Here is a 25,261-nt window from a genome sequence, read left to right as displayed (position 1 = left end):
AAGACCTCTGCGCTTTGCCTGAGCTGAGCTGAGAAAGGTCTATCGCTCTTCTTATGTGACAGAGGAATCTATTAGCCAATGAACTGGAACGCAGAGGACGTCTCTCCTAGCCCAGTACAGTGCCAATATTATGCTCTTGCTACAATGTTTTAGATTTAGAGTATGTGGGCTTCAAAATGTATTTTCCTTCCCAACTCAGTGCCATAACAGTATCAATGTGCAACCATCAAACCTGTTCTAATGCACACAGAGACAGACTTCCAGGAGAGAGGCTAAAATACATTACATAACACAGTGCAGTCGATTAGCATATACTATACCAACATATCCCAGTCAAGAACAACCAACTTTGTGTATAAGAAGTATTTTATTTACATATATAAACCCTCATTTCATTTTTGCTAAATCCACATATTGTCATCTTCACATGGCCCTCAATTTGTCTTGCTAAACCCACATTGTATTCAAACACATTTGTTTGGGTGGTATCAGTCACCTCTCTGTAACTAAATCAATTTACACCAATACTCTAACCATGGGGCTCCGATCACATTTCCAACACATGAAACCCCGTCCAAACCCACGTGTGGCTAAATTCATATTTCCACTGCCAAAAGCCCTGTCCAGCCTTATCCTTTCTGCTAAGGAAAAAGCCCAATACCTCTAAAGTCATGATCACAGTGCTCAGATCACTAAAGCAATATGGTCTGGAGCAATATTGTATAAAATGGCACCACATTTCTAAAGGCAAATCACAATGCTTGTGTCTCTAAAGCAATACCTGGTATAGGCACCATTAGTATTCTAAATCTAACCAAATCAAAAATGCAATCATACACATTACAATATATCACAATATTCTATGGAAAGGACATCATCAATACACCAGAATAACAAAGGACCAGAAGCGCTGTGCACTATTCAAGAGGCATAGCACAGTGCTCACACCCTCTGTATCCCTTGGCAGGGTCCCAGCAAATACAGCCGTAGCAAACCAGCCAGCCTTCATATAGGGGCTGGCAGCAGGTTTATAGTTCAGAAATCCCCTTACCATAAAATGCTGTCACTCAGTGGACAAACCCCTGCTTCTGACTCTAACCTGTAGAACATGGAAATTCCTCCCCTCATGTGTGATGCCTGTAAACAATATGAGCAGTAAACTCCCCAAGCAACTTGCTGATGTATCATCTATGCCCTAAGTCAAGGACTTTGTCGTGGGTTGTTCTGTCCCAGCTCTTAAGCAAAATGCTGCTTAAGATAAAAGAACTAGATTTGAATCCACGTCCTACCAGTGTAGTATGTATGCACAAAGGGGTTCATGTACTGGCCTGCTTAAAACTACATATTTAAGTGTGGTTGCATGAATGTAGGATACGATCAAGCAATTTAGCTGCTAAGCGCTTTGCTGTAATAAATGGTTACATAAATCAATGAATGGTAACACTGAAACACACTTCTCACTATGTGTGTGTGACACCCCTATTAGAATTCTCTTGCTATGTTGCTACTTTCCAATACATGGCTATAGCAGGCCTCTTGGCAAAAAATAAATTGAACCGTTTCCCCCCATATATCCATGAGGGCCTATGACTCAACCACAGATTCTTTAAGCTTTTACCAAAATGTCGTGCACATTAATTCAGGCAAAGTGTTCCATAGAATGGGAACCTTAACACAGAAGGTAGGGTCTCTTTTCAGAATTTTCCAGAAGGGAAGCATTTCAAACAGCAGAGACTTAACCGTCCATAATCAGCCACTGTGTGTGCGCCAAAGGAAACTGGGAACAGCTCTGGAGGAAGGTTAATCATAGTTTTAGTCAAAAGACGTTCCAACCTCTGTCCCATTAAAGAAGCACCTCATCCCCGTTAAAGCTTCAATTGCAGAGGAGATATCACCACCCACCTGTCCTCTCTCCTGGTGGATAAGAACATCCCGTGTACTGAAGTATTTTCCATATTAAGTACACTGAAATGGATACTCACGTTTATGTTTACTCTGGTGCCTAACAAGGTTACTGCTCAGACTGAAGCTTTTTCCACATTCTGTGCACACATAAGGTTTCTCACCTTATGTAAGGACTGATGGTAAATAAGATTTCCCTTACGACTAAACGGTTTCCCCGCATTCAGTGGATGTGTAAGGTTTCTCGCCTGTATGTGTTTTCCTGTGATCAATAAGCTGTACCTTCCCAACAAATCCTTTTCCACATTTAGTAAACATGTGAGGTTTCTCAACTGTGTGTGTTCTCTGGTGGATAGTAAGATCTCCCTTAAGAACAAACCATTTCCCACATTCACTGCACTCATGAGGTTTCACACCTGTATGTGTTCTCTGGTGGCGAATAAGATCTCTCTTCAAAAAGAAGCTCTTCCTGCATTCGGTTCACTTCTGTGATTTCACACCTGTATGTGAGGACTGATGGTAAATAAGATTTCTCTTACAACTAAACGCTTTCCCACATTCTGTGCATGTGTGAGGTTTCTCACCTGTATGTGTTCTCTTGTGGACAGTAAGATTACTCACCAGAGAAAACCCTTTTCCACATTCTGTGCATGTGTGAGGTTTCTCACCTGTATGTGTTCTCTTGTGATCAATAAGGTGTTCCTTCCTAACAAATCCTTTTCCACATTCAGTGCACTTATGGGGTTTCTCACCTGTATGTCTTCTCTGATGGATAATAAGATGTTGCTTCTGAGCAAACCCTTTCCCACATTCAGTGCATCCATAAGGTTTCTCACCCGTATGTGTTCTCTGGTGGATAGTAAGCACTCCCTTATGAACAAACACTTTCCCACATTCAGTGCACTCATGGGGTTTCACACCTGTATGTGTTCTCTGGTGGATAGAAAGAGATCCCTTATGAACAAACACTTTCTCACATTCAGTGCACATGTGACGTTTCTCACCTGTATGTGTTAACTTGTGATTCATAAGCTGTAACTTCTGAACAAATCCTCTTCCACATTCAACACACTTATGAGGTTTGTGTTTTCTGATGGTTAATAAGAAGTCCCTTTTGAGCAAACCCTTTCCCACATTCGGTACACTTATAAGGTTTCTCACCTGGATGTGTTCTCTTGTGGCTAATAAGAGTTCCCTTCCTAGCAAACCCTTTCCCACATTCAGTGCACACATGAGGTTTCTCACCTGTATGTGTTCCCTGATGGCTATTAAGCTGTCCCTTCCTAGCAAATCCTTTCCCACATTCAGTGCACACATGAGGTTTCCCACCCGTATGTGTTCTCTGGTGGATAGTAAGCACTCCCTTATGAACAAACACTTTCCCACATTCAGTGCACTCATGGGGTTTCTCACCTGTATGTGTTCTCTGGTGGATAGAAAGAGATCCCTTATGAACAAACACTTTCCCACATTAAGTGCACATGTGACGTTTCTCACCTGTATGTGTTAACTTGTGATTCATAAGCTGTAACTTCTGAACAAATCCTCTTCCACATTCAACACACTTATGAGGTTTCTCACCTGTGTGTTTTCTGATGGTTAATAAGAAGTCCCTTTTGAGCAAACCCTTTCCCACATTCGGTACACTTATAAGGTTTCTCACCTGTATGTGTTCTCTTGTGGCTATTAAGCTGTCCCTTCCTAGCAAATCCTTTCCCACATTCAGTGCACACATGAGGTTTCCCACCTGTATGTGTTCTCTGGTGTAGAGTAAGACTATCCGCCCGAAGAAACCCTTGCCCACAATCAGTGCACACATGAGGTTTCCCACCTGTATGTGTTCTCTGGTGGAGAGTAAGCTCCGCTTTTCTAGCAAACCCTTTCCCACATTCAATGCACACATGAGGTTTTTGGCCTGTATGTTCTTGCTGTTGGCAGATAAGTATCATGCAAATGGACATTATTCTCATATTTAGTGCATGGACAAGGATTTCTTCCAATTTTCTCATGTGGGCAAGAAGTATGTTCTTGAGATGGCAACATTCTCAAAATACTGTGCACATGTAAGTTTTATCGCCAGTTTATTTTGTCAGGTGCTAAAAGAGGACATTTTCCACTTAACCTTTTAACAAATTCAGAGCAGAGATGAGCGTTCTCATGTGTAGGTCATTTCTGGTGACAAACAAGCTTTTTCCTCTGACTGAAGCTTTCAAGATATTCAGTGCATGGACACTGTTAATCATTTGAATTTACTGGGGGTTTCAAAGATTATTCAAACAAACTAGTCTTACATTAAGAATGTATCTGAAATAACACTCATGTGTTCTCTCAGGAATAATAGGCAACATAAAAAGCTGTGTCTTCCTGCACATGAATCACTGTTTCCATCATTATCAAGCACTGTTGCCATAATTTGCCATCATTATCAAGCACTGTTGCCATCATTATCAAACACTGTTGCCATCATTAGTCTGTAATGCTGGTTTGAAGCTTTGTTCTGTAATAGTCCAGAGAATTTAACAATCACTGTTGAATTTTTTGGGCCATCCGTCACCTATTGAAATAAAAGGTAAAGCACAATATTAGTTTCAAATTATTCGCAATACCATGCATTACATGTTACAGGCAGGCTGGTGCTCAGTAATAGTGTTGCACATTAGTTAATTACTCATGTAGTAACTAACAAGACTTTAATACTAGGATGCCATTTATTGGGGACATGCACCCCTAAAAGGTGGAATCGACTGTAAAACCAGATAAACTCCAAAATGCAACCCTCTTCCCATAGGATTGACAATATACACAAGCTTGTGTCAGAGACCAATAGAATACTATTTTTGGTAATGAGGTAAAGTGCATGGGAGATTCTCTCCAACTTCCCAGTATCATCCCATTTGACTTTATGTTTATAAAAAAGGCCCCCATTTCCATGTAATGAGGTTAATTGGCCAAAGGGGTACCACTTGTACTGCCCTGTACACAATACCAGTGGGTAGATTTCAGGAGGGGGGACACACCCCGTTTTATTGCTAAGGAGTGCGTGCAAATGGTTCAGTTACTTGTCAGTTTCCCGTAGCCCGATCCAGATCCAATCTTTTTGTGGATTCTGATAATTGCAACCAAGGTTCAATCTCAGCGTGCCCCTGTACCCTCTGTGCTGTAACCAAGAACTTACTAAATTGTACCCCGAGAAATGCTTCTATCACATCTCTGGTATCTAGTGAGCCCCATCATTGGTAATATCCAACAACGTGGAAGACAAGACAACGTAGAGCAACATGGGTTCGAAACTTGGTCCCGGGCTTAAGGGCTAGACTCGGGCATGAAGTATGATATGAAAAAATAATTATATTGCGTTGTATATGTACTTCTAAAATGAAAGAAGGATTTCTCACATACTGATTTAAACCACAATACAATTCTTTACTTCCAAATGGAAAGCTGTAAATGTAATATCTGTTCATTCTTTGTGGGCTTAGGGGCCCTATGCTAGTAGAGGGGGTAAGTGGATATTTAACCCCAGATGCTTGTTTTGGCAGTAATTTGCAGATGTTAATCTGCTAACAGACTTGCAACGGCTTCTCCCCTCCATTTTACCCAGTGCCTAAATGGAAGCGGTCTACAAGCCATGATGTAATTTCTGAAGCCTTCTCTGCAGGCACCGTCCAGCTCTGTAAGCAGAGACTAATGAGGGACTTGCTCGCTAGTCCAATGCATCCTGTGGTGCCCCGAGTGTGTTATTAGGCTCGAGGCTTGGGCAGTGATGCCATGTTCACCTACTGAAACTCACACGCTAGTCCAATGCAGCCTGTGGTGCCCAGAGTGTGTTCTTAGGCTCGAGGCTTGGGCAGTGATGCCATGTTCACCTACTGAAACTCGCACGCTACTGCAATGCGATGCGATCAGTGGTGCCTTGAGAGCGATCTTAGCGTCGAGGCTTGGTCAATGTTGCCTTTTATTTATTTGAAGCGACTTTGTTGGTGTTTTGCTCAAAATAGATTGTAACATTTAGAGGTCACTTGTTGCAGTTTTTGACTCTTATTTTAACATGCATGCTCTTATAATTGTGCTTCCATCATCTCCAGAAATATCTATTGCCCACATCATTTCCAGGCTGACACACAGCATCCAGACCTGGGTGTCATCAACTTAAGGACCAGCAGCGACTACACTGGTGCATTTCATATGTTACCTGAACACCCTTCTTATGTTCAAATGCTTAGGCAATTGACACTGATGGAACATTTACGACTGAAGGATTCCTCTCCCACACAGCTTCAATCAGCTTCTACCACACGTGGGTCCTCATCCAAGACCATTACAATAAAGCCCCCTTTTGAAGCGAAGCAAGCTGACTTCTAACGAGAATGCATGTTAAAAGAAAGGTATAAAAAAACATGAGCAAAAAGAAGATCATACAAGCACAATAGGATTGTACACTTACACGTATGTATAGACATGTGGCAATCATTGTAATTAGTAGGTATATCCATAAATCTGATCAGCAGGTAAGACAAGCAACTGTACAAAACTTGTCACAGTACAAGTTTGTATTCCTTAATGAATAAAGCCTCACATCCCATCAAGTAAGTCATGTCAAAAGTCTGCCGAATCCCTGATGGGAAAGCCAGACTATGCCCGAGGAATAACCAGAGGAAACCACATAAATTCTACAGATCATATTAATTAATTACCAACATTTCCAGGGACTATTCACAAAAGTGCTGTTTAGTAATTCCATACTTCTTAGGGCTGGAGGATTATCTCTAAGGTGCCCCAACTCGCTCAGCAAACAGATATTCACATCTAAATGTTGACACAGGGGGCACAGTAACCCAATTAAGGCTATTTATGTATCTCTTCCTGTAAGGTGGTAGTGCTAGTAAGAATTTCTATTAGTTCTAGTGAACGGATGGCACAGCATTCCTGTTAGCACACAGGCATGTTCTAGTCAATCAACCATTTTTATTTCATATTAAGCCATAAAAGAATTACATACAACAATTTAAAAAAAAAACAATAATTGAATTCCGTAAATACATAGTGTAAAGGTGCAGAAGGAGGAGGCTGACACACAGGTGGCATGATGGCTGCTAAAGACTTATTACCTTAAAGAATAAAGAGAAAACCCTATTTATCCCCAACATCTATGAGGGGATTCCCTGCCTCAACCAAAGACTAAGGATTTGTTAGGATGTCCAAGAAATTAAAGAGTCCACTGTCGTGCGACAAAACCTATTTCTGTCCCTCACACTCTGAACTAAACAAAGCAAAAATGGGGATCTTCTTGGTCCAGAAGGAGTTCTATCATAAGCTTCAACATGTGAAAGTGTTTCTCCACATCTTTGCGGGTCCCAGACCCTATACTGTTGGACTTGCCACCACTTCCTCGGGTCTCCAGTGCCTGTCCAGCACCCTATGTACCTTTCCTTAAGGCCTGTGAGGGTTCCGGCTCCTCCTGGGCACCTGCTGTCCGTCACAGGTCCCTTCTGGCTCACAGGGACCTCCTTCGGTCTGCGGCGGCTCCGCTGTTTCAATCTTCCTCCGGGCAGCACAGCTTTTCCTCCATGCACTTACCAGGGTTCATGAACCCTGGGAGCTTTTCTCTACCAGCTCGCTGTGTGATCCTTCCACTCTGGACTGGCCCTGATCCTTCCCGGTCCCTTCTTGGCATCCCGGTCTGCTTCCTTCCTGCACCATGCTGGCTCTCGCGGTTCCTCCAAGGAGGTCTAGGCCACGTCTTCCCAAGTCTCTCTTCCTTTTCTATTCTACTTGGATCAATAAGTAGCTGGTAACCACTAGAGTGCTTGTTGTGGCTCTTAGGAGTACTCTTCATGGATCTGCACCACCACCTTGTCCCAGTACCTATCCTAGGAATCTCCCTTGGGTAGATTAGGTTCTTCATCCTAGTGGTATGTACATTCTTTAAGTGTGTTTCAAGTAGATAGTCCCGACTTGCCCTCGTGCCAGTACTTCTCAAACAGGTTTTGTTTTCTATCTTACACACATTCATGGAAGTGAGGCTGTGGAGTAGTGTTGGAATACCACATTCTCCCGGGATAGTCCTCCCTAGTCCTACAGGGCGGATCCCTCCGCATGAGATCCTCCCATTGCGTACCACCCCGGGTAAGCGGCCTCATGAGAAGGGGCTCCCTCTAGGGGAGAAGGGACGACATCCAAGGATTCATCACATACCCTTCCCCCAATGTAGGTGCATTCTCCATCAGGGCGTGTTAAAGGGTCCCTGATGTTTTCTATCAGTGCCGACAGCCGGTGACTGGACGCCAGTTTATATACACTGCCCTTCATGCAACTTACAATTCTCATTTTATTTTCCTTTCTTGACTATATTATTTACTTACTTTAGATTTCCTTGTAGCCCGAACGGAAGTGGCACGTATCCTATTGCCATATGGCTTGCCTTACATTGCTTAAAGCTACTGCATCTTACCAGCATGCCGTAATCCCGTCTTATGGCACATGCTGCTTTTCCTAAGTAATCTTCCCACTCCTGGTCTACTTTCCCAGTCATTCGTGACTCGGATGTTCTCGAGTATGAAATCGGCATCCCCTGCTGACCCGATCCCACTCAGCATTCTTAAAACTATTATCCCTGCTATTGCATCTTCAGTCTCCTCAGCGGTTAATTTCTCTTTTACTAATACTCACATTCCTGTCTCTGAAGCACGCTTTGATTATCCCTCTTCTTAAAAAGCCTAATATTGATCCTTATATTCCTTCTAACTTCCATCCAATCTCTTTGCTCTCTTACCCTGTGAAACTCTTGGAAGCTTTAATTGCCACACACTTTTGTTCTTTTTTTGAGGACTCTGGATTCCTGGACCCTTCACAGTCCAGTTTCCGAGCGGGCAGGGGAACCAAATCTGTTCTGGTGTCTGCGGTTGATGATCTGGCTCAGATTGTGGATCAGGGTGGTATTGGTGCTCTGACCCCATTAGATCTATCTGCCGCTTTCGACACTGGACCCTGGCATTCTAATCGAGAGACTGTCCATGGCAGTTATCTCTGGCTCCGTCCTGGACTGGTTCCAGTCCTTTGTCTCTGGTTGATCTCACTCTCCCTCTCTCCATTCATTTCATCTTCTTGTCTCCTCACATGTGGTGTTCCCCAGGGTACCACTCCCTTTCCTCTCCTCTATAATGTCTATGTTCAGCCTCTTGCTAAACTGATTCACTCTTTTGGGATCCGGTGTTACTCCTACGGGGATCAGACTCAAATTCTGGTGCAGCTTTATCTTTATCTTTCTGCTGAGCAGTGTTGGTCAGTTGTCCACTTTTGGATGGGCAAAAAACTGGCTTTGCCTCAACGGCAATAAAACTGAGGTCCTTATCGTTGGTTCTCCTACGGAGTCCTCGATGTGGTTGTCGGCCTTCTGGCCTAGTGAGCTCAGAACCTTGCCCTCAGTTTCCTCAATAGTCAGTAACTTGGGCATCAAGCTTACCACCTTGTGGCTGTAGACATGGACCGTTAGCTCTGCCCCTTAACCCAAATTAGGGCCACCTCTAAAATTAGTAAGTACACCTTTTGTCCAAAAGCAAGTTTATTGTACAACAGCCGGGAGAGGGGCTTGCATGACATCTATGAGTCAAACTAATCCTGGTCTCTGAACCATACAAAGAGCACATTATATACAATTTACAACAGTTAAAACACTGCCCCCAGATAGCGTTACTAAATCATGCCCCCAAACATGATTGGTTGCCCTTTACAGAGAAATCTAAAACCCACACAGTTCATTGGACACAGACATAACACAATCCCCTAAAACCTATAATTACAAGGTTTTCAACACACCCCTTCCCAAAGGCTCTCCATATTTGGTGACAGCTTTGCCTCTTAGTTACAAAATAACTAAATTCCTATTGATGACGCACACAGGCCTACCCCAAAAATACCTAAGCACATGAAGAATAGATAAAGACACGTAGATTCCCGTTGACCCACTTGTGTTTGCTAACCGCATTGCCCAGAACTGTCCGGTGTCGGATTTTTATGACTCTTACGTGGCTGAACTTTTCCTATCCACATGAGTTCCACCCACTCTCTGACAACACAATCTGTCTCCTAAAATGTATTATTACTTGTCTCCGCAAGTGCCCCAGGAGAGCCACCTGCTTCAAACAACCCCATGATTTCACAAGATGCTGTTACGCTCACCTGGTCTCTGCGGGGGCGTTGGGGCACATTTGGAGCCCTCCCTTGACTTGGCTCCTCAGAATCGCCTCCCCCTCCAGGTTGTTGCTGGGCCTGCTGCTCTAGATACTAGTGTTGCCCCCGAGTGAAGGTGAGAGGCAATGAAAATGGAGTGGGGATATCGTGACTTCCCCCCAACCCTTTCGTGCCAGAATACAGTGTGCAAGCGCTTTCCCATACAAGCTCTCCTGTAGTTTTGTAATGTTGAGCTATCCGTCCTGCTTATCCTAGCAGGGGCGCGTAGAACGGCCAGAGTTGCTTCACTGGTCCATGGAAGTGTTGATCCAGACCAGCTGCGACCAATCCACTTAGAAGGGAAGTCTTTTAGTTATGACTATTGTTCAATTAGACTGTCTGTATTTCGTCTAATAATAATTCTTGCAATGTCTTATTCCATCCCCATAGGTACGAAGAAGTAAATCGGAGCCGAGGAGGGTCCGGGAAGTCCCTAGAGACTGATGGAGTTTCACCAGTGACAGGTAAGTTGGTCTTTATAAGGAAACTCTAGTCTCTTGTATGGCATGGCCATGCGTTCGTTATTCACATGAGTTCTAACCTGTTGTGTTCTTTATTTCCTCGCAGGTGCAGGCCGACGGTGAAGAATGGCGTCCGGATGCTCGATGAAGATTTGCGGTTGCAGGATGAAGTTACTGCGGAAATAATTGAGCGAAGGAGCTCCGGGTAACTGGGCGCCCGGATTAGGTAAGATGAAGACTCTGACTCCAGTCGTGATGGAATGCAGGTAAGAAGCGCAGACAGCGAGGTAGCGGCAAGTAGCAGGTAAGGAGCGCCCTCAGCAATGGAGTAGCTGTATTCAGCTAAGAGGCGCGCACAGCGATGTAGCGGCTGGCAGCAGGTAAGGAACGCTCTCAGAGATGTCTTCAGGAATGGAGCTGCAGGAATCCAGTGATGCACAGGTAAGCACAGTGGAGAGCGTTATGCTGCTGAAAGCAGAATAACGCGAAGCGAAGGCACGTGGATGGGTTGGCCTTATATAGACTGGCTCAGGCCTCTCCCTTTAGCCCCGCCAACTGACTCGACCTTTCCCTTCCCTGGGACTTTGGCATATGCCTTCCAATGCTGTTCTATGGCCACGCCCGGCCCAGCTGAACATGCCCTTGGCACAGAGTGTGCAAGGCACACTTTTACATGAGCCTGGCGCCAGAGGCGCCAGGACTGGGTCCAACTGGACCCTGGGGATGAGGAAGGCCAGTGGCCATGACAGATTCCCATCTCTTGCAACAATGATCTCTCAGTTCACCAGAGATCATATCTCCCATTGCCCACCAGCACTTCAGCCATCTGCAAACTGACTGCAACCACCCCGTTGACCAGCTTACGAAACCGGTTCTCTGACGGGCCTTTGCAAACCTTTGCCGTAATGGCGAAATCACCCTTCTGATTAATCCAGAATGCAGAGACCCGCGATACACAGAGAAATCCCACCTCATATTTCATATCTTTTATTACATTCAAAAAACACTTCCCATACAGGTGTACCATTACGTGTGCATTTTATACCTATTATGATCTCCCTCTCATGACCGCCATTCATATCATACAGCTAGACTCCATGTGCACATATTGATCGCCAGCTTTACCTGAGTGTGGAGGGGCCCTCCGTGTGACAATGTTTCATCGTTATGTTTCTGCATGCATGCAAATCTACAAATCTATCACCTCTACATAAATAAGACAAGGTAACCTAAATGTAACACTTAACCCATTTACCATAAATATTGTAACATTTGTAGCAATATGCAAAAGTGACAGAAATAACGACGATGACGTGTCTACCCCCCAGTCAGTGGTATGGCACGCAAAGTTCGAATTTTTCATATGTCCAACATGGTCTATCCAGGCCAAAGTTAGCGTGGTGTGTCAGTCTGTTAACGTCTTACCTTTTCTTCCCTCTCTACTTCGTCTTTTGGTGGCATCTTCTTTGATTTCGGGTTCCCTGGACTACTGTAATTCTCTTTTTCTTGCCAAACTTGTGTCCATTCTTTATCGACTTCAAATTCTCCAAAATTCTACGGCCAGGCTTGCTACTGGTGCTGCCCGCTATTCTTCTGCATCGCCTGTTCTGAAAGCTCTAGATTGGCTGCCAGTGGTCAAACTGGTTCAATTCAGGGCATTTTGCATTCTCCATCAGGCTTTTTATAAAACTGGGCAGGAGTATATTCAAGTAAAATTCTGCCAGTATTCTCTTTCCCGTCCGTTGCGCTCCTCTACTGTCATGCGTATTGCTGTTCCTCGTTTCAAGTACTCACGGGTGGTGGACCGCTCTTTCTCAGTGGCCGCTGCCCAACTTTGGAATTCCAACGCTCTTTGAAGCCCTTCCTGTTTTCGGCTTGAGTCTCATCTGTGTCTCATCTGTGTTTGCCTGATGGTATTTCGCCTTGTCAGCCTTACCTCCTTAGCATCAAGATGTTCTCGTTGGTGTAGGCAACACACTAGAAGTGAATGTAACATAACATGTTTTCATGGAGGATGGTTTTGTATTGAAGATCCAAGCCTGGCGCGATAAACCTGAATGCAAATTCCAGCTACATGAATAATCACTTAAGATAGCGCACGGTTTTTGTTTTTTTGTGATAAAACAGACAGCACACATTTTATTTTGGTGCAATAAAACAAGCAGCACATGTTATTTGAATTATAACTGGTTATTTATAACTCGCTTAATACCGAAGAGGTTTCTAAGCACGGACCCAGGGATTCGAACCTGTGCTGCTCTGCGTCATCTTGCTTCCAAAGCGTGTTGCCACTGAGCAATACTACCTGTGCGAAACACATCTTTCAGGCCAAGTGGGTCGATATTCTTGGGAATGAACTTGGCATGCAAGAATGATAACGATCCAGGCACTGGCGTTGGCGACTGCTTCAGTGATGGACGTTTTGTGGGCCTGTGGATCTAAGGCTTACGCTCAGCTTCCTGCAACCTGGGGCGGAATTTGTGCCCTGGTCACGTTATGCAGCCCTGCAATGGTGGTGCTGCGTAACAACACTGCTTTAAAAATGTTGGTACAAAAAAAACAGCATTGGAAAAAAAAAATTCAGTAAAGAGAAGGGAAAGAGCTAACAATTACTTCTCAGAGAAATGTGAGCAGAATGTAGCAGCTATACCAGAAGAGTATCGGCTCTTCTCCGGAAGAGCAACCTTCTTCATGCCCTTGTTTTTGCCTGGTGTACAGACAGCCACAAATGCAAAGTGGCTTCAGCTGACTCGGTACGAACTATTACAGCTTGTCAACTCAACTGCCAAGGGATTGAATGCCATACGAAAGGAGCTGAGAGCGCTACGCTTGGTAGCTCTCCAGAACAGATTTGTGTTGGACGTGATCTCAGCCATGGAAGGAGTTTGTGCCAACATTCAAGGAACTTGCTGCACTATGATACCTGACAGAAGGGCGAAAATTGAACTTTAAAGGAAGCAATACATGAAATAAAATCACTCCATCAGCAAATGTCAGGAGACGTAACTGGCACAGAAACAAGCAACTGGGCTGACAATGTTTCTGCATGGACACCAACCTGGCTTGTCAGAGTTTCTAAGGTGACTGTCCCAGCGCTGGTGCTGATGATCATCTTTGCTCTGCATCGTCACTACTGTTCCAAGGGTGATGAATAAAAGTGGGGAAAGGGAAATTCATGCTGGAGGGTGAAAAGAAAGATAATAGCAATACCCCAAAAGGGGAGGATCCTGAGGTGTGGGTATTTACAAAACCTGATGATGTAGACAAGTATAATGAATGCTCTGTATTCTGTTTGAAAAATGAGGAAGGATTCATTTTTATCGAGGAAACATTGGAGGGATGGGAAGAAGGTGACATGACCACACCACAGAAAATATGGGTACGCAAAAAGGAATTTGAAAAAGGCGAAAAATAATTCATTATTAATAAATGAATAAAAGGGGGGAATAATGTATTGAATATCCAAGCCCTGCGCGATAAAACTGAATGCAAATTCCAGCTACGTGACTCATCAATTAAAGCAGAGCACATATAGTTTTTAATGAAAAACAACAAACAGTGCAAATGTTTTGTTTTTTCATGATAAAATAGACAGCACACGTTTTATTTTGGTGCACTAAAACAAGCAGCACATGTTATTTTAATAAATATATGTTTGTATTATTTGTGCAATAAAAGCACATAGCACAAGTTTTTATTTTTCGTGCAATGAGTTGCAGTAGCAGAATAACATTGTGAACTAAAGCTAGCAATGCAATTACCCAGCATAGCGTGCAGGTGAGCATATTCAAACACAATTGTACATGTTAAAGCACTTCTTATGCTTAAAAAGGCCATCATGGTCAAACATATATTAGCCTTATTAAATTGCGATGGAAAAAAACCACAGGCTGCAAACAGCGCAGAGGGAGCTTCATGCTCCCAGACTGGTGCCATGAGCCAATGAAATAATACAACATTCAAAGGCTGGAAGCTGGAGGCTCAAGGGTGGGGGCAGGCCGCTAATATTAATAATGAAAATGGGAAAGTATGGTAGTCCAAGTTGTGCAGGAAGATGCTTTGCCTGGGAACGGGGATGGAGTGTCTCTAGTCAGAAACCTAGTCGTGCAGCATGTTCTCAGTTCAAGGCTCTGCTGTTGTCATTATGGAAATGTCTTTCCCAGGAGAACTCAGATGACGCAGAAAAATCAAGTTCTGCAGTCTTCTCCAAATGTTTCAAAATTGTAATGTGGGAATGGGGGGGGGGCAGACTGTGACGTCAGTTATTGAAATTAGGGCTGGTGTGGGAAGGATTGTCAGCCCAATTATGGTGATCAACATATGCCTATCTATATGGGTCCGTTATGCGAAATCCAATCATATTTTACAGGGTGAGAATTTTGTGTTGTAACATGTGTTAATGTTAATTTGTTTAATGTGTATACAAGCCCCAATCTTGCCTTTTCATGCAGTTCTCGTTTGTGATCTGTTTGAATAAAAGCTGTCTCAGCTGTTAGGCACCAACTTTAACTGCGTTACTTCTTGCTTTGTAGTACATTACTTTTGTAATTATTTAATTCAAGGGTAGTGGAGACCCCTGAATAAGTTTCATCAGGGTTGTGTTACTACTCTTTTGTATTCTAGTTCTTGTTCCTATTTGTGCAATCTGGGAAATTCATGTATCAAATTGAGGGACTGTACTGCCAATAATTAACTGTGCTGATAAGATGGATTTTTGGCGACTGTGAGGCATAGCTCTTTTCCCAAGATGGTTAAAGGAACTCTGGTTTAGAGATAGGTCTTCGTACTCTTGTGTATGCATTGGAGCTCCTTTTTGGAACTCTCTTTCCAACTGTCAGGTAGAAAGTTGGGGTTTATTGGGGACGCTGCTGAGCAGCCGCAAGATGGCTACCTCTCCGAGCTCCTATATTGGCCGCCCACTCCCCGTGCAGAAGAGCCCGCTTGTAAATACCTAATCTGTGTAATTAGGATCCCATCCTACACCCGAGAGGCTGGTGCGCACCAGTGGCAGGTTTGACTGTGCTCTGTGACCAGCACCCTTTGATCTGGGCCGTGCCTGAAACAACAGCCTTCGCAGTGCGTCACCCGTGAGTGGACCTGCAGATTGGAGGTGCTGCAACATGGTGGGTTCCGTATACGGCGGCAGAAGACTCTTAGCTGCGGAGGACTTGCCAACAGAGAAGCCGTGCTCCGGTTGGGAGGCAAGTGGGCCCCGCCTGCTCCTGGCCGATAGCAAAGACAGAAGCCCCTGGGGTCCCCCTCCTTGAGGTAAGTGAGGGGACCGGATGGGAGCCCGTAGCACAGGAACAATCTGGCGCTGCATTGGGGTGCTGCTCTGACATCTATTTGAGCACTGGCTGGTGGACCCAACTGCCGACCATTATCCTGCGAAACCGTTCCTGTGGGATGGGCGTACATACAGCCTGGCTGTAACCTCTGTGCAAGACCTTTTGAAGACAGCTGCAGCAATACCGAGGCCTCGGGCGCTGTTACAGCATTTTACACACAAACAGCATGCAGATAAATATGTGCTGACAAAGCCCACAACTGAAGCATATACAGACAGAACTGCTTACACATAAAGCGCTGAAGGTCCTGGTGAGTGCCTGAACTTGGATTTTGCACCTGCCCCAACATTGTAGATGACATATTAACGTGCAGTCCCCGAAAGAGGCTGTGAACAGGGAGCTATTCACCCTATGCCTGCAACCATGCCCAAGGGGAGGAAGCAGCCAGAAGAGGCAGGGTGCGATGGAAGTGTTGGCGCACCAGCCTAACCAACCCTGACCAGAGGTATCTCCTAAGGCCCATGGGACAACGGACCCTGTAGAGCCGCCTGTCGATAATCCAAAGCTTAAGCAGCTGATGGAGGGAATGCAAGACGGCTTCACCTTCATGACAGACAAGCTAGATGGCATAATGAGGATCATAAGCGCCCTCAAAGGGAAAATGGAGCGTATCTGTGCAAGGATGACAGAGGCAGAGGATGACATTGGTGTCCTTGGATCCCAGGTGACAACCATGGCACTGGACTTAAAGAAGGCTCGATCTAATTGAGACGACCTTGAATCTAGGTCATGGAAGAGCAATAATCGTAGTGTGGGGCTCCGGGAAGATTTTGGTCATGGCCCGATGGAAGTGGCAGTTGAAAATCTGCTAAAAGAGCTACTGGGTGACCAAGGGTTTTCCTCTGGCTGTATTCGAAAGGGCCCACAGAACACCGCCTACATGACCCAGACCTGGTGCCTCTCCTAGAGAAATTATTGCAAAACTCCTCTACTACCGCAACGATGTGCTGCGCTTGGCCAGGGAGAAGCGTCACCTGCGGTATGACAACTCACAATTCATATCTATCCAGACTACTCCACCGCTGTCCAGCTGGAATGGAAATCATTCATGGGGTTTAAACGAATGCTGCAAGAGAGAGCCACTCCCTAAACTATCCTTTTTCAAGCAACGCTGCGCATACAATATCTTGGGAAAACTATGTTCTTTACGATCCCAGAGGAGGTTGTGGCGTACATGTTCTCTCTGGTTCTCTCGAAGCTGGACTACTGTAACAGCCTCTAACTTAATCTGCCTGCCTCCACTATCCGCCCTATGCAACTCATCCAGAACAGAACTGTGAGACTTGTCCTTGGCCTCAAACCCAGGGACCGTATCTCTCCAGGACTGAAATCTCTACACTGGCTCCCAGTGGCTGTGAGGATAAAGTTCAAAACCCTCTGCATTGTCCACAAGGCCTTCTGGGGCCTGGGGCCTAAATACCTTCAACTCTCTCTTCCTAAATATCTTCCTTCCCGATTCCTTCACTCATCCGTCTCCAACTCCCTCAAGGTCAGCCGCTTCTCGAAGCAACGTGCTGGGGGTAGATCTCTCTCCGCGGCAGGGGCCTCCCTCTGGAACAGCCTTTCTGCCTCCCTGAAACTTGAGGAGAACCATCTCCGGTTCAGGAAGCACCTCAAAGCCTTCCTCTTTGCTTCTGCTTTCTCTCTCCCTCTCCCCTGCTAATTCTTCGCTGAAACTGCACTGAATCTGCAACTGGGCCACTCTCCCCGACCCTGGGCCCAGCCACTCTCCACTTGCACTGCCTCCCTGGCAACCCCTGCACTGCGGGACTGCCTCTGTATCTCTCCAGCCCCCCCTTCCCAGCACTTACCTGCACTTACCTTGCACTTGCCACCAGCTGGCCCTCCTTATTTATTTATTTATTATTTATTTTATTCTACTTACCTTGTACTGCACTTCCCCCTCCCCCCCTTGCACTTCCCCTTCCCCCCTTGCACTTCTTCCCTTCCCCCTACCCCTGCACGATCTGAATGACACCTGGCCTAGTAGGATCGTTGTCTGTCTTCCCCCTGTTCCCCTTTATAGGCGCGTTACAAATGCCATATCATATCATATCATCGAGGCCAACATACCGATCCATTCCCAACTGCCAATGAGCCGGGAGGATGGAGACTTGTCCTCATCGAGATGAATCCCGTAACAGCACCGCAGCCATGGACCGCGACTTGTTCAGAAGATATTAGCCAGATGTCGCCACATTTGCGACTCCCACCACGACTTAGTATCCGGATCTGACTATTCCACCTTTATCACTCACCCGATGCAGGCTCGTCATATCCTTAGCAAGTATGAATGCCAAGATGGGTGGGTCGCCACATGGAACTATGGGGTTATGGAGACAGTTGTCCCCGAGGCAAGGTTGCTGTTGTTCAGGGACTCATATTGGCGCAAGTTGGGGTTGTGCGCTACAGTTGGGCAGGGGAAAGAGGGGAGGGTGGGGGATACATAGCAGTGATTGGGAGGGCGATGAGGGTGGGGATAGGTGCTTGGGATAATGGAGGGAAATATTGGTTAAAACTGTTCAGTCACAAAATAGAACGCATGTTTATACGCCAAATACAGGAGCCCGATGGCTTATTTGCGCAAGCTACGAGCATGGTTATACATACAACCAGCATGGGGACTCAACATGCTAAGTTGGAATGTTCACCCCGTTGGCAATTAAGCGAAAGCGAGGAGGATAATATCCCAAGTGAACAGGCTTGACATTCAAGTTCTATTCCTGCAAGAAACTCACGCACGAGAGAGCATGAACACTTCATTTGCTAGGGGTTGGGACCAGGATAGGTTCTACACAGATTACTCAACGCAGTCCAGAGGGGTGATGACGCTTATACATAGAGTTGCTTTTAACTTAATACGCTCACACAGATCCGGCAGGCCGTTAAGTGATTTTATACTGCAAGTTACTTAGCATTGAAGTCCTCTTAGTAAATTCATATGGGCCTAACCTGGATGACCCGAGATTTTATCGAACACTGGCGGATGTGCTACGGGAGTACCCGTTCGTCCCGATTGGGTGGGGTGAGGATGTGAATACCATCTTGAATTTTGAGTTGGACCGTACTGGGGTGGCGCCCAGGACCCTATCTAGCGCAGCTAGCTGTATACTTGATTTGTTGAGGGAACTCTGCTAGCATGACATATTGTGCACCCTACATCCGAGTGATTGGGGATTCACATACTATTCCAGTGTACACAATATGTCATCCAGGATTGATTTGTTTTTGTCTTTGACCAGGTGGTAGGATTGACAACAGGCGCGGACAAACTCCCCTGCACTTACTCAGACCGCTCCCGGATTACGCTGTCCCTGTCCTGGGAATCTACCACCAGATATCACTGTATGTGGCCTACAAATCTTTGGCCCCGCAAGACTTGGATCTACCAGACTGACTTGGTGGCTGACATCTGCATGTATTTTGCGGCTAATGATACTGGCACTGTTACACAGGCTACGCTCTGGCAGGCGTTTAAGGCATTTATCAGAGGAATAGCCATGTCCCGGGAAATGTGGGGTACTCCGCACCATAAGTAGAGCGATAGCTAGCATTGAAGACAATCTTAGGAAACTGGAGCTGGTCTACGTGGCCACTCCTAGCCATTCTATGCTAGCTGCTATAAAGACGCAACTAGAGGACTTCCGGCAGCTGGCAGATAGGGAGGTAAGGTACTTCGTCAGGCTTGCTGAGGCTAGATGGTACGGCAAGGGGGGGGGTGTCAGACCCACATAACAGGTGTTAGGGATGAGTAACAAATACTGCAACATTCAGAGCAGGAAATCAATGAGATATTCACGCATTACTAGACGGCACTATCAAGCGCAGGAGCCTGAAGAGACACACGGTCTCCATTCCTATGTCAATGTTGTCAGTGAGTGCTAGGGGCCAACTAAATACTCTGGTTACAACGGAGGAAATACTGCACGTTATTAAAGAACTGCCGAGAAGCAAGGTGCCGGACCCTGATGGACTCACGGCGGAATTCTATATGGAATATGGGGCACTCTTGGCGCCCCCTCCCATGACCAAACTCTGGGAGGAGTAGGTGCATGTGGGGCAACTTTCGGCAGTCGCTGCGAGAGGCTGTTTTGATTGTATTAGTTACACTGAATAAACCAAGCGAGGACTGTAACTCCCACAGACCGCTGCCATCGTTAAACGTAGACAAAAATGTGTATGTCAAGGTGCTGGAAAATAGACTACTGCCTCTAATGCCGGCTTTGATCTATAACGACCAAGCCAGTTTTGTCCCAGGTAGAGCTTTGTGCCTAAACCTCTGGCGATTGTTCAACATCATGGCTCGGATAGCCCCTACGGCCAATGTGGTGGCTGTCGCATTTGATGCCCAAAAGGCATTTGACATGGTGTCCTGGTCCTTCCTATTTGCTGTTCTTGAAAACGTGGTCTGGGTGACACATTTATAAAATACATTAAGATCCTGTACATAAACCCTGTGGCCACAGTCAGAACCAACTCGACCCAATCAGCCCCATTTGGACTTGGCAGGAGGAGGCGACACGACTGCCCTCTGTGGGCCCTCCTATTTGCATTGGCAAAAGAGGCTATGGCAGCTTGTATTCGTTCACGGCACAGGGATAAGGTATCCGACTAAGGGGAACCTCTGAAATGATATTGCTATACGCGGACAATGTCCTGTTGTACATTAGAGACCCGCAATATCATCCTGACCTGTCATAGATGCAGGACATCATTAGCTTTGGCATCTCCACTGAGGGATAACACCCCCAGACCCAGGTGGAGGTACCGTTGAAATGGGCACCGGAGACTCTGAAATACCTGGGGTCGTGGGGTTCAGATCAAGGGAATCTCTATTGGCTGATAACTATGGGGCCCTATTAAGTTATGCAAGCAGTAAAATGGTTAAATAGGAACGACGCCCATATCGCTGCCGGGTAGACTAGCATTAATTAAGATGATATTGGGGTCTATAATGTTGTACACATTTGTGAATGTGCCGATATGCCCGGGTAGGCGATTTTTTACCGACCTCCATCACACCATGTCCCAATTCCTGTGGTACGATGGTGCTGTACGGGAAAAGTGGGAATCTATGGCACTGCCTAATGACCTGGGTGGATTCAATTGGCCTAATATGGAAGCCTATTGGATGGCGGCTCAAGCACAATTTGCCACTTTTTGGTATGGTGTGGGAGAGGCTCTGCCACACGTCAAGCTGGAGCGAGGTGTCGTGGAGGTCCTGGCAATGCAGACACTTATATTAGACAGTACGTATAGGGACGACTGCCCATGTGATCCTATCCTTGTTACACTCGGAGCCTGGATACAAATCTTTCAAAGAATAAATGTTACAGACCCATACTACCGCTGCCTGCCGCTATGCAACTTCCCTCACCTCTCTCGCTAGACAAGATACTGCAATACAGACGGTTGGAGGCACTGGGATAGCGCACCATAGGTGACATACCCAGAGGTTTCATTATTGACACTGGAGGATTGGAAGAATAGACAGGGGAGTGGAATGGCTACAGCTGTATAGAATATAAGCAGCGGTCTCCAGGACTTGACCTGGGTTAATGAGCGATGGATATGCATGCACGTATGTATCTCAGGTGGCTGAATAATGCATCTCAGGTGGCTGAATAATGCATCTCAGGTGGCTGAATAATGCATCTCAGGTGGCTGAATAATGCATCTCAGGTGGCTCTCAGGTGGCTGAATAAGGCATCCCAGGTGGCTGAATAAAGCATCCCAGGTGGCTGAATAAAGCATCCCAGGTGGCTGAATAAAGCATCCCAGGTGGCTGAATAAAGCATCTCAGAGGTGGCTCTCAGGTGGCTGAATAATGCATCTCAGGTGGCTGAATAACGCATCTCAGGTGGCTCAGGTGGCTGAATAAAGCATCTCAGGTGGCTGAATAAAGCATCTCAGGTGGCTGAATGTTATTTTGTATCGTGACTGCTGAACTTGAATAACGTTTTGAAAAACAAGAAAGTTGGGGTGTATGGAGTAACTCTACTCCCGCTATTCAATTCCGCTTAAGCTTTCTTCCTATGAATCGTGGTCGCCACACTATAAAGATTATTTCCAGTTGTGAATAGGCAGCAGTTCTTGCCCTTTTTTGAGGGCTTTTTCCCCTTCAGGAGAGAACAGCCTAGGCCTTTCTTTTCAGTGTCTAAATTTAGGGCGGATGCCTCTGCTCAAAGAATAGAGGAAAAAGACAGGTGGGATTTTCTCCTAGGACTGCAAGAGTCTTTTGGGGACTTGAGTCATCTGGTATGTTTTAGGGTGACTTTATTATTACTGTCTGGTTGGATAACCGTTTTCCCCATGAATAGCATGGGTATGCTTGGCTTGGTGGTATAGAAGGAAGGTTTATCGTTTGTTCTTCTCTAACCTCTTCACAACCCTGTGTGGATGTTAAAGGAGGCAAAGCCAGTACTAGAAATGGGCAATAACTCGCGTGGTGCCCGTATTCTCCACAAGAAAAGCATGCATGACCATAAAGGGTAGAGGGGAGGGGGGGTAGGTGGGATAAGAGACTATATGCTCATCTTGACTCTCTACCGGGAGGGTACCCGAAAAGGGTGTCTTATTCCGGATCATCTCTGTAGGTTTTATTCCCATAAATTGATTCAAGAGCCCCCTTCCTCTAGATTACACAGGTTGTCCCTCAGTCAAGTGGACTCTTTCAGGCTTGCCTGCTTTATTTGGAATTGGTTACCTTGGGGTGCCTAAAATGAGGATTTCTCGAGAATCTCTGGTCGGTCTATTTGAGAAACTAGATCATTAAATGTCTTGCTTTTCAAATGTGGCGTTTGGAGACATTGGGCGTGAATAGTAGAAAACTGAGATTTTGCCTGGGTGGTTTATGTGTTTCAAACCCCTCAGGGTAGGGAATGGTATTTTCAGTGCTACTGGGCTCCCCCATTTTCTCGGGTACCCCCATCTTGGGATGATGACAGAAAGGTAGTAGCCTCAGGAGTATCGTGATTTCTTATGCTCAATTGAAGATTTCTCTCCTGGGATGATGGGGTGCTGGGAGGTCTCATCCTTTTCCTTGGGTTGGTTCTCTCCATCTCCCTTCCAGATGGCACGGAGATTCCCATGGGGTTTCACAGCCCTACAGATAAAGGTTGTTTGGGCTACTTTTACTGCCTAGAAATTGGCAAATACTTCCAAAAAATTAAAATAGGGAGTAAAAATAGGATAAAAGACATGTAGAATCTTGTGCCCCTGCTCCCACCCTCACAGCGCCATGGATATGTTTGGACCAGTACTGCACGTAGTACCACAGGAAGGAAACTACTATTTTAACTGTCCAAATGTAAGAATTAAACATGTATATTTTAATGTGCATGCATAACTAGGTGCAAAGAAATATTACAAAAAAGTTTCTATTTTTCAGTAAAAACCCATTTTTATTTGCTAATAAAATACTCTCATTGGGAATTGGACTTACATTTTTACTCCCAAAAAAATAATTGTACTCCTAACTTTAAAAAAATAGGGAGTGAAATAATCCCACTTCCAAATCTTATCTGGAACTTCATAAACAAGAGTCCTACCTGCTCGTCCCTCAACCTGCATCACTCTGTAGGATGGAGGGGGGCAGAGATTCTTGGGATCAGCATATGAAGCTATGGTTTGTGATGTGGTGCATGGGATGGAGGGGGAGGGGGCAGAGATTATTGGGGGTTTGTGATGGGGCGCATGGGATAGTGGAGGAGGGGGCATAGATTCTTGGGGCCAGCATATCAAGCTATGGTTTGTGATGGGGAATATGGGATAGAGGGGGGCGGGCATAGATTCTTGGGGCCAGTATATCAAGCTATGGTTTGTGATGGGGTGCATGGGTTAGAGGGGGGGCAGAGATTCTTGGGGCCAGCATATCAAGCTATGGTTTGTGATGGGGCTGCATGGGATAGAGGGGGGGGCAGAGATTCTTGGGGCCAGCATATCGAGCTATGGTTTGTGATGGGGTGCATGGGATGGAGGGGGAGGGGGCAGAGATTCTTGGGGCCAGCATATCAAGCTATGGTTTGTGATGGGGTGCATGGGATGGAGGGGGAGGGGGCAGAGATTCTTGGGGCCAGCATATCAAGCTATGGTTTGTGATGGGGTGCATGAGATGGAGGGGGAGGGGGCAGAGATTCTTAGGGCCAGCATATCAAGCTATGGTTTGTGATGGGGTGCATGGGATGGAGGGGGAGGGGGGCAGAGATTATTGGGGTCAGCATATCAAGCTATGGTTTGTGATGGGGTGCATGGAATAGAGGGGGGGGCAGAGATTCTTGGGGCCAGCATATCGAGCTATGGTTTGTGATGGGGCGCAGGGGATGGAGGGGGAGGGGGGCAGAGATTATTGGGGCCAGCATATCAAGCTATGGTTTGTGATGGGGAATATGGGATAGAGGGGGAGGGGGCAGAGATTTTTGGGGCCAGTATATTAAGCTATGGTTTGTGATGGGGTGCATGGGTTAGAGGGGGGCAGAGATTCTTGGGGCCAGCATATCGAGCTATGGTTTGTGATGGGGTGCATGGGATGGAGGGGGAGGGGGGGCAGAGATTCTTGGGGTCAGCATATCAAGCTATGGTTTGTGATGGGGTGCATGGAATAGAGGGGGGGGAAGAGATTCTTGGGGCCAGCATATCGAGCTATGGTTTGTGGTGGGGTGCATGGAATAGAGGGGGGGGCAGAGATTCTTGGGGCCAGCATATCAAGCTATGGTTTGTGATGGGGTGCAGGGGATGGAGGGGCGCAGAGATTCTTGGGGCAAGCATATCAGGGTATGGTTTGTGATGGGGTGCATGGGATAGATGGGGAGGGGGCATAGATTCTTGGGGCCAGTATATCAAGCTATGGTCTGTGATGGTGCGCATGGGCTAGAGGGGGGGGGCAGAGATTCTTGGGGCCAGCATATCGAGCTATGGTTTGTGATGGTGTGCATGGGATGGAGGGGGAGGGGGCAGAGATTCTTGGGGCCAGCATATCAAGCTATGGTTTGTGATTGGGTGCATGGGATAAAGGGGGAGGGGGGACAGATTCTTGGGGCCAGCATATCGAGCTATGGTTTGTGATGGGGCGCGTGGGATAGAGGGGGAGGGGGTGAGGATCCTTGGGGCCAGCATCTCAAGCTATGGTTTGTGATGGGGTGCATGGGATGGAGGGGGAGGGGGCAGAGATTCTTGGGGCCAGCATATCAAGCTATGGTTTGTAATTGGGTGCATGGGATGGAGGGAGAGGGGGGCTGAGATTCTTGGGGCCAGTATATCAAGCTATGGTCTGTGATGGTGCGCATGGGCTAGAGGGGGGGGGCAGAGATTCTTGGGGCCAGC

General features: G+C 46.2%; 1 protein-coding gene across 1 annotated transcript in view; it reads right to left on the bottom strand.

Moving 5' to 3' along the window:
• Window positions 1-348: 348 nt before the first annotated feature.
• The window catches only part of LOC138551615 (zinc finger protein 432-like), a 39,778-nt gene continuing 14,865 nt past the window's right edge, over window positions 349-25,261 (bottom strand). The window contains exon 3 of the mRNA XM_069642498.1: window positions 349-4,456. Coding sequence (XP_069498599.1) covers window positions 2,383-3,303 — 921 coding nt within the window. The 5' untranslated portion in view covers window positions 3,304-4,456 and the 3' untranslated portion in view covers window positions 349-2,382. The remainder of the gene's footprint in view (window positions 4,457-25,261) is intronic.

The sequence above is a fragment of the Ambystoma mexicanum genome, chromosome 1q (genome assembly GCF_040938575.1).
Source record: "Ambystoma mexicanum isolate Mex_15411 chromosome 1q, UKY_AmexF1_1, whole genome shotgun sequence".
Taxonomy (NCBI): Eukaryota; Metazoa; Chordata; class Amphibia; order Caudata; family Ambystomatidae; genus Ambystoma; species Ambystoma mexicanum.
The sequence above is the reverse complement of the archived record's forward strand: the minus strand, read 5'-3'. Positions and strand labels throughout refer to the sequence as shown.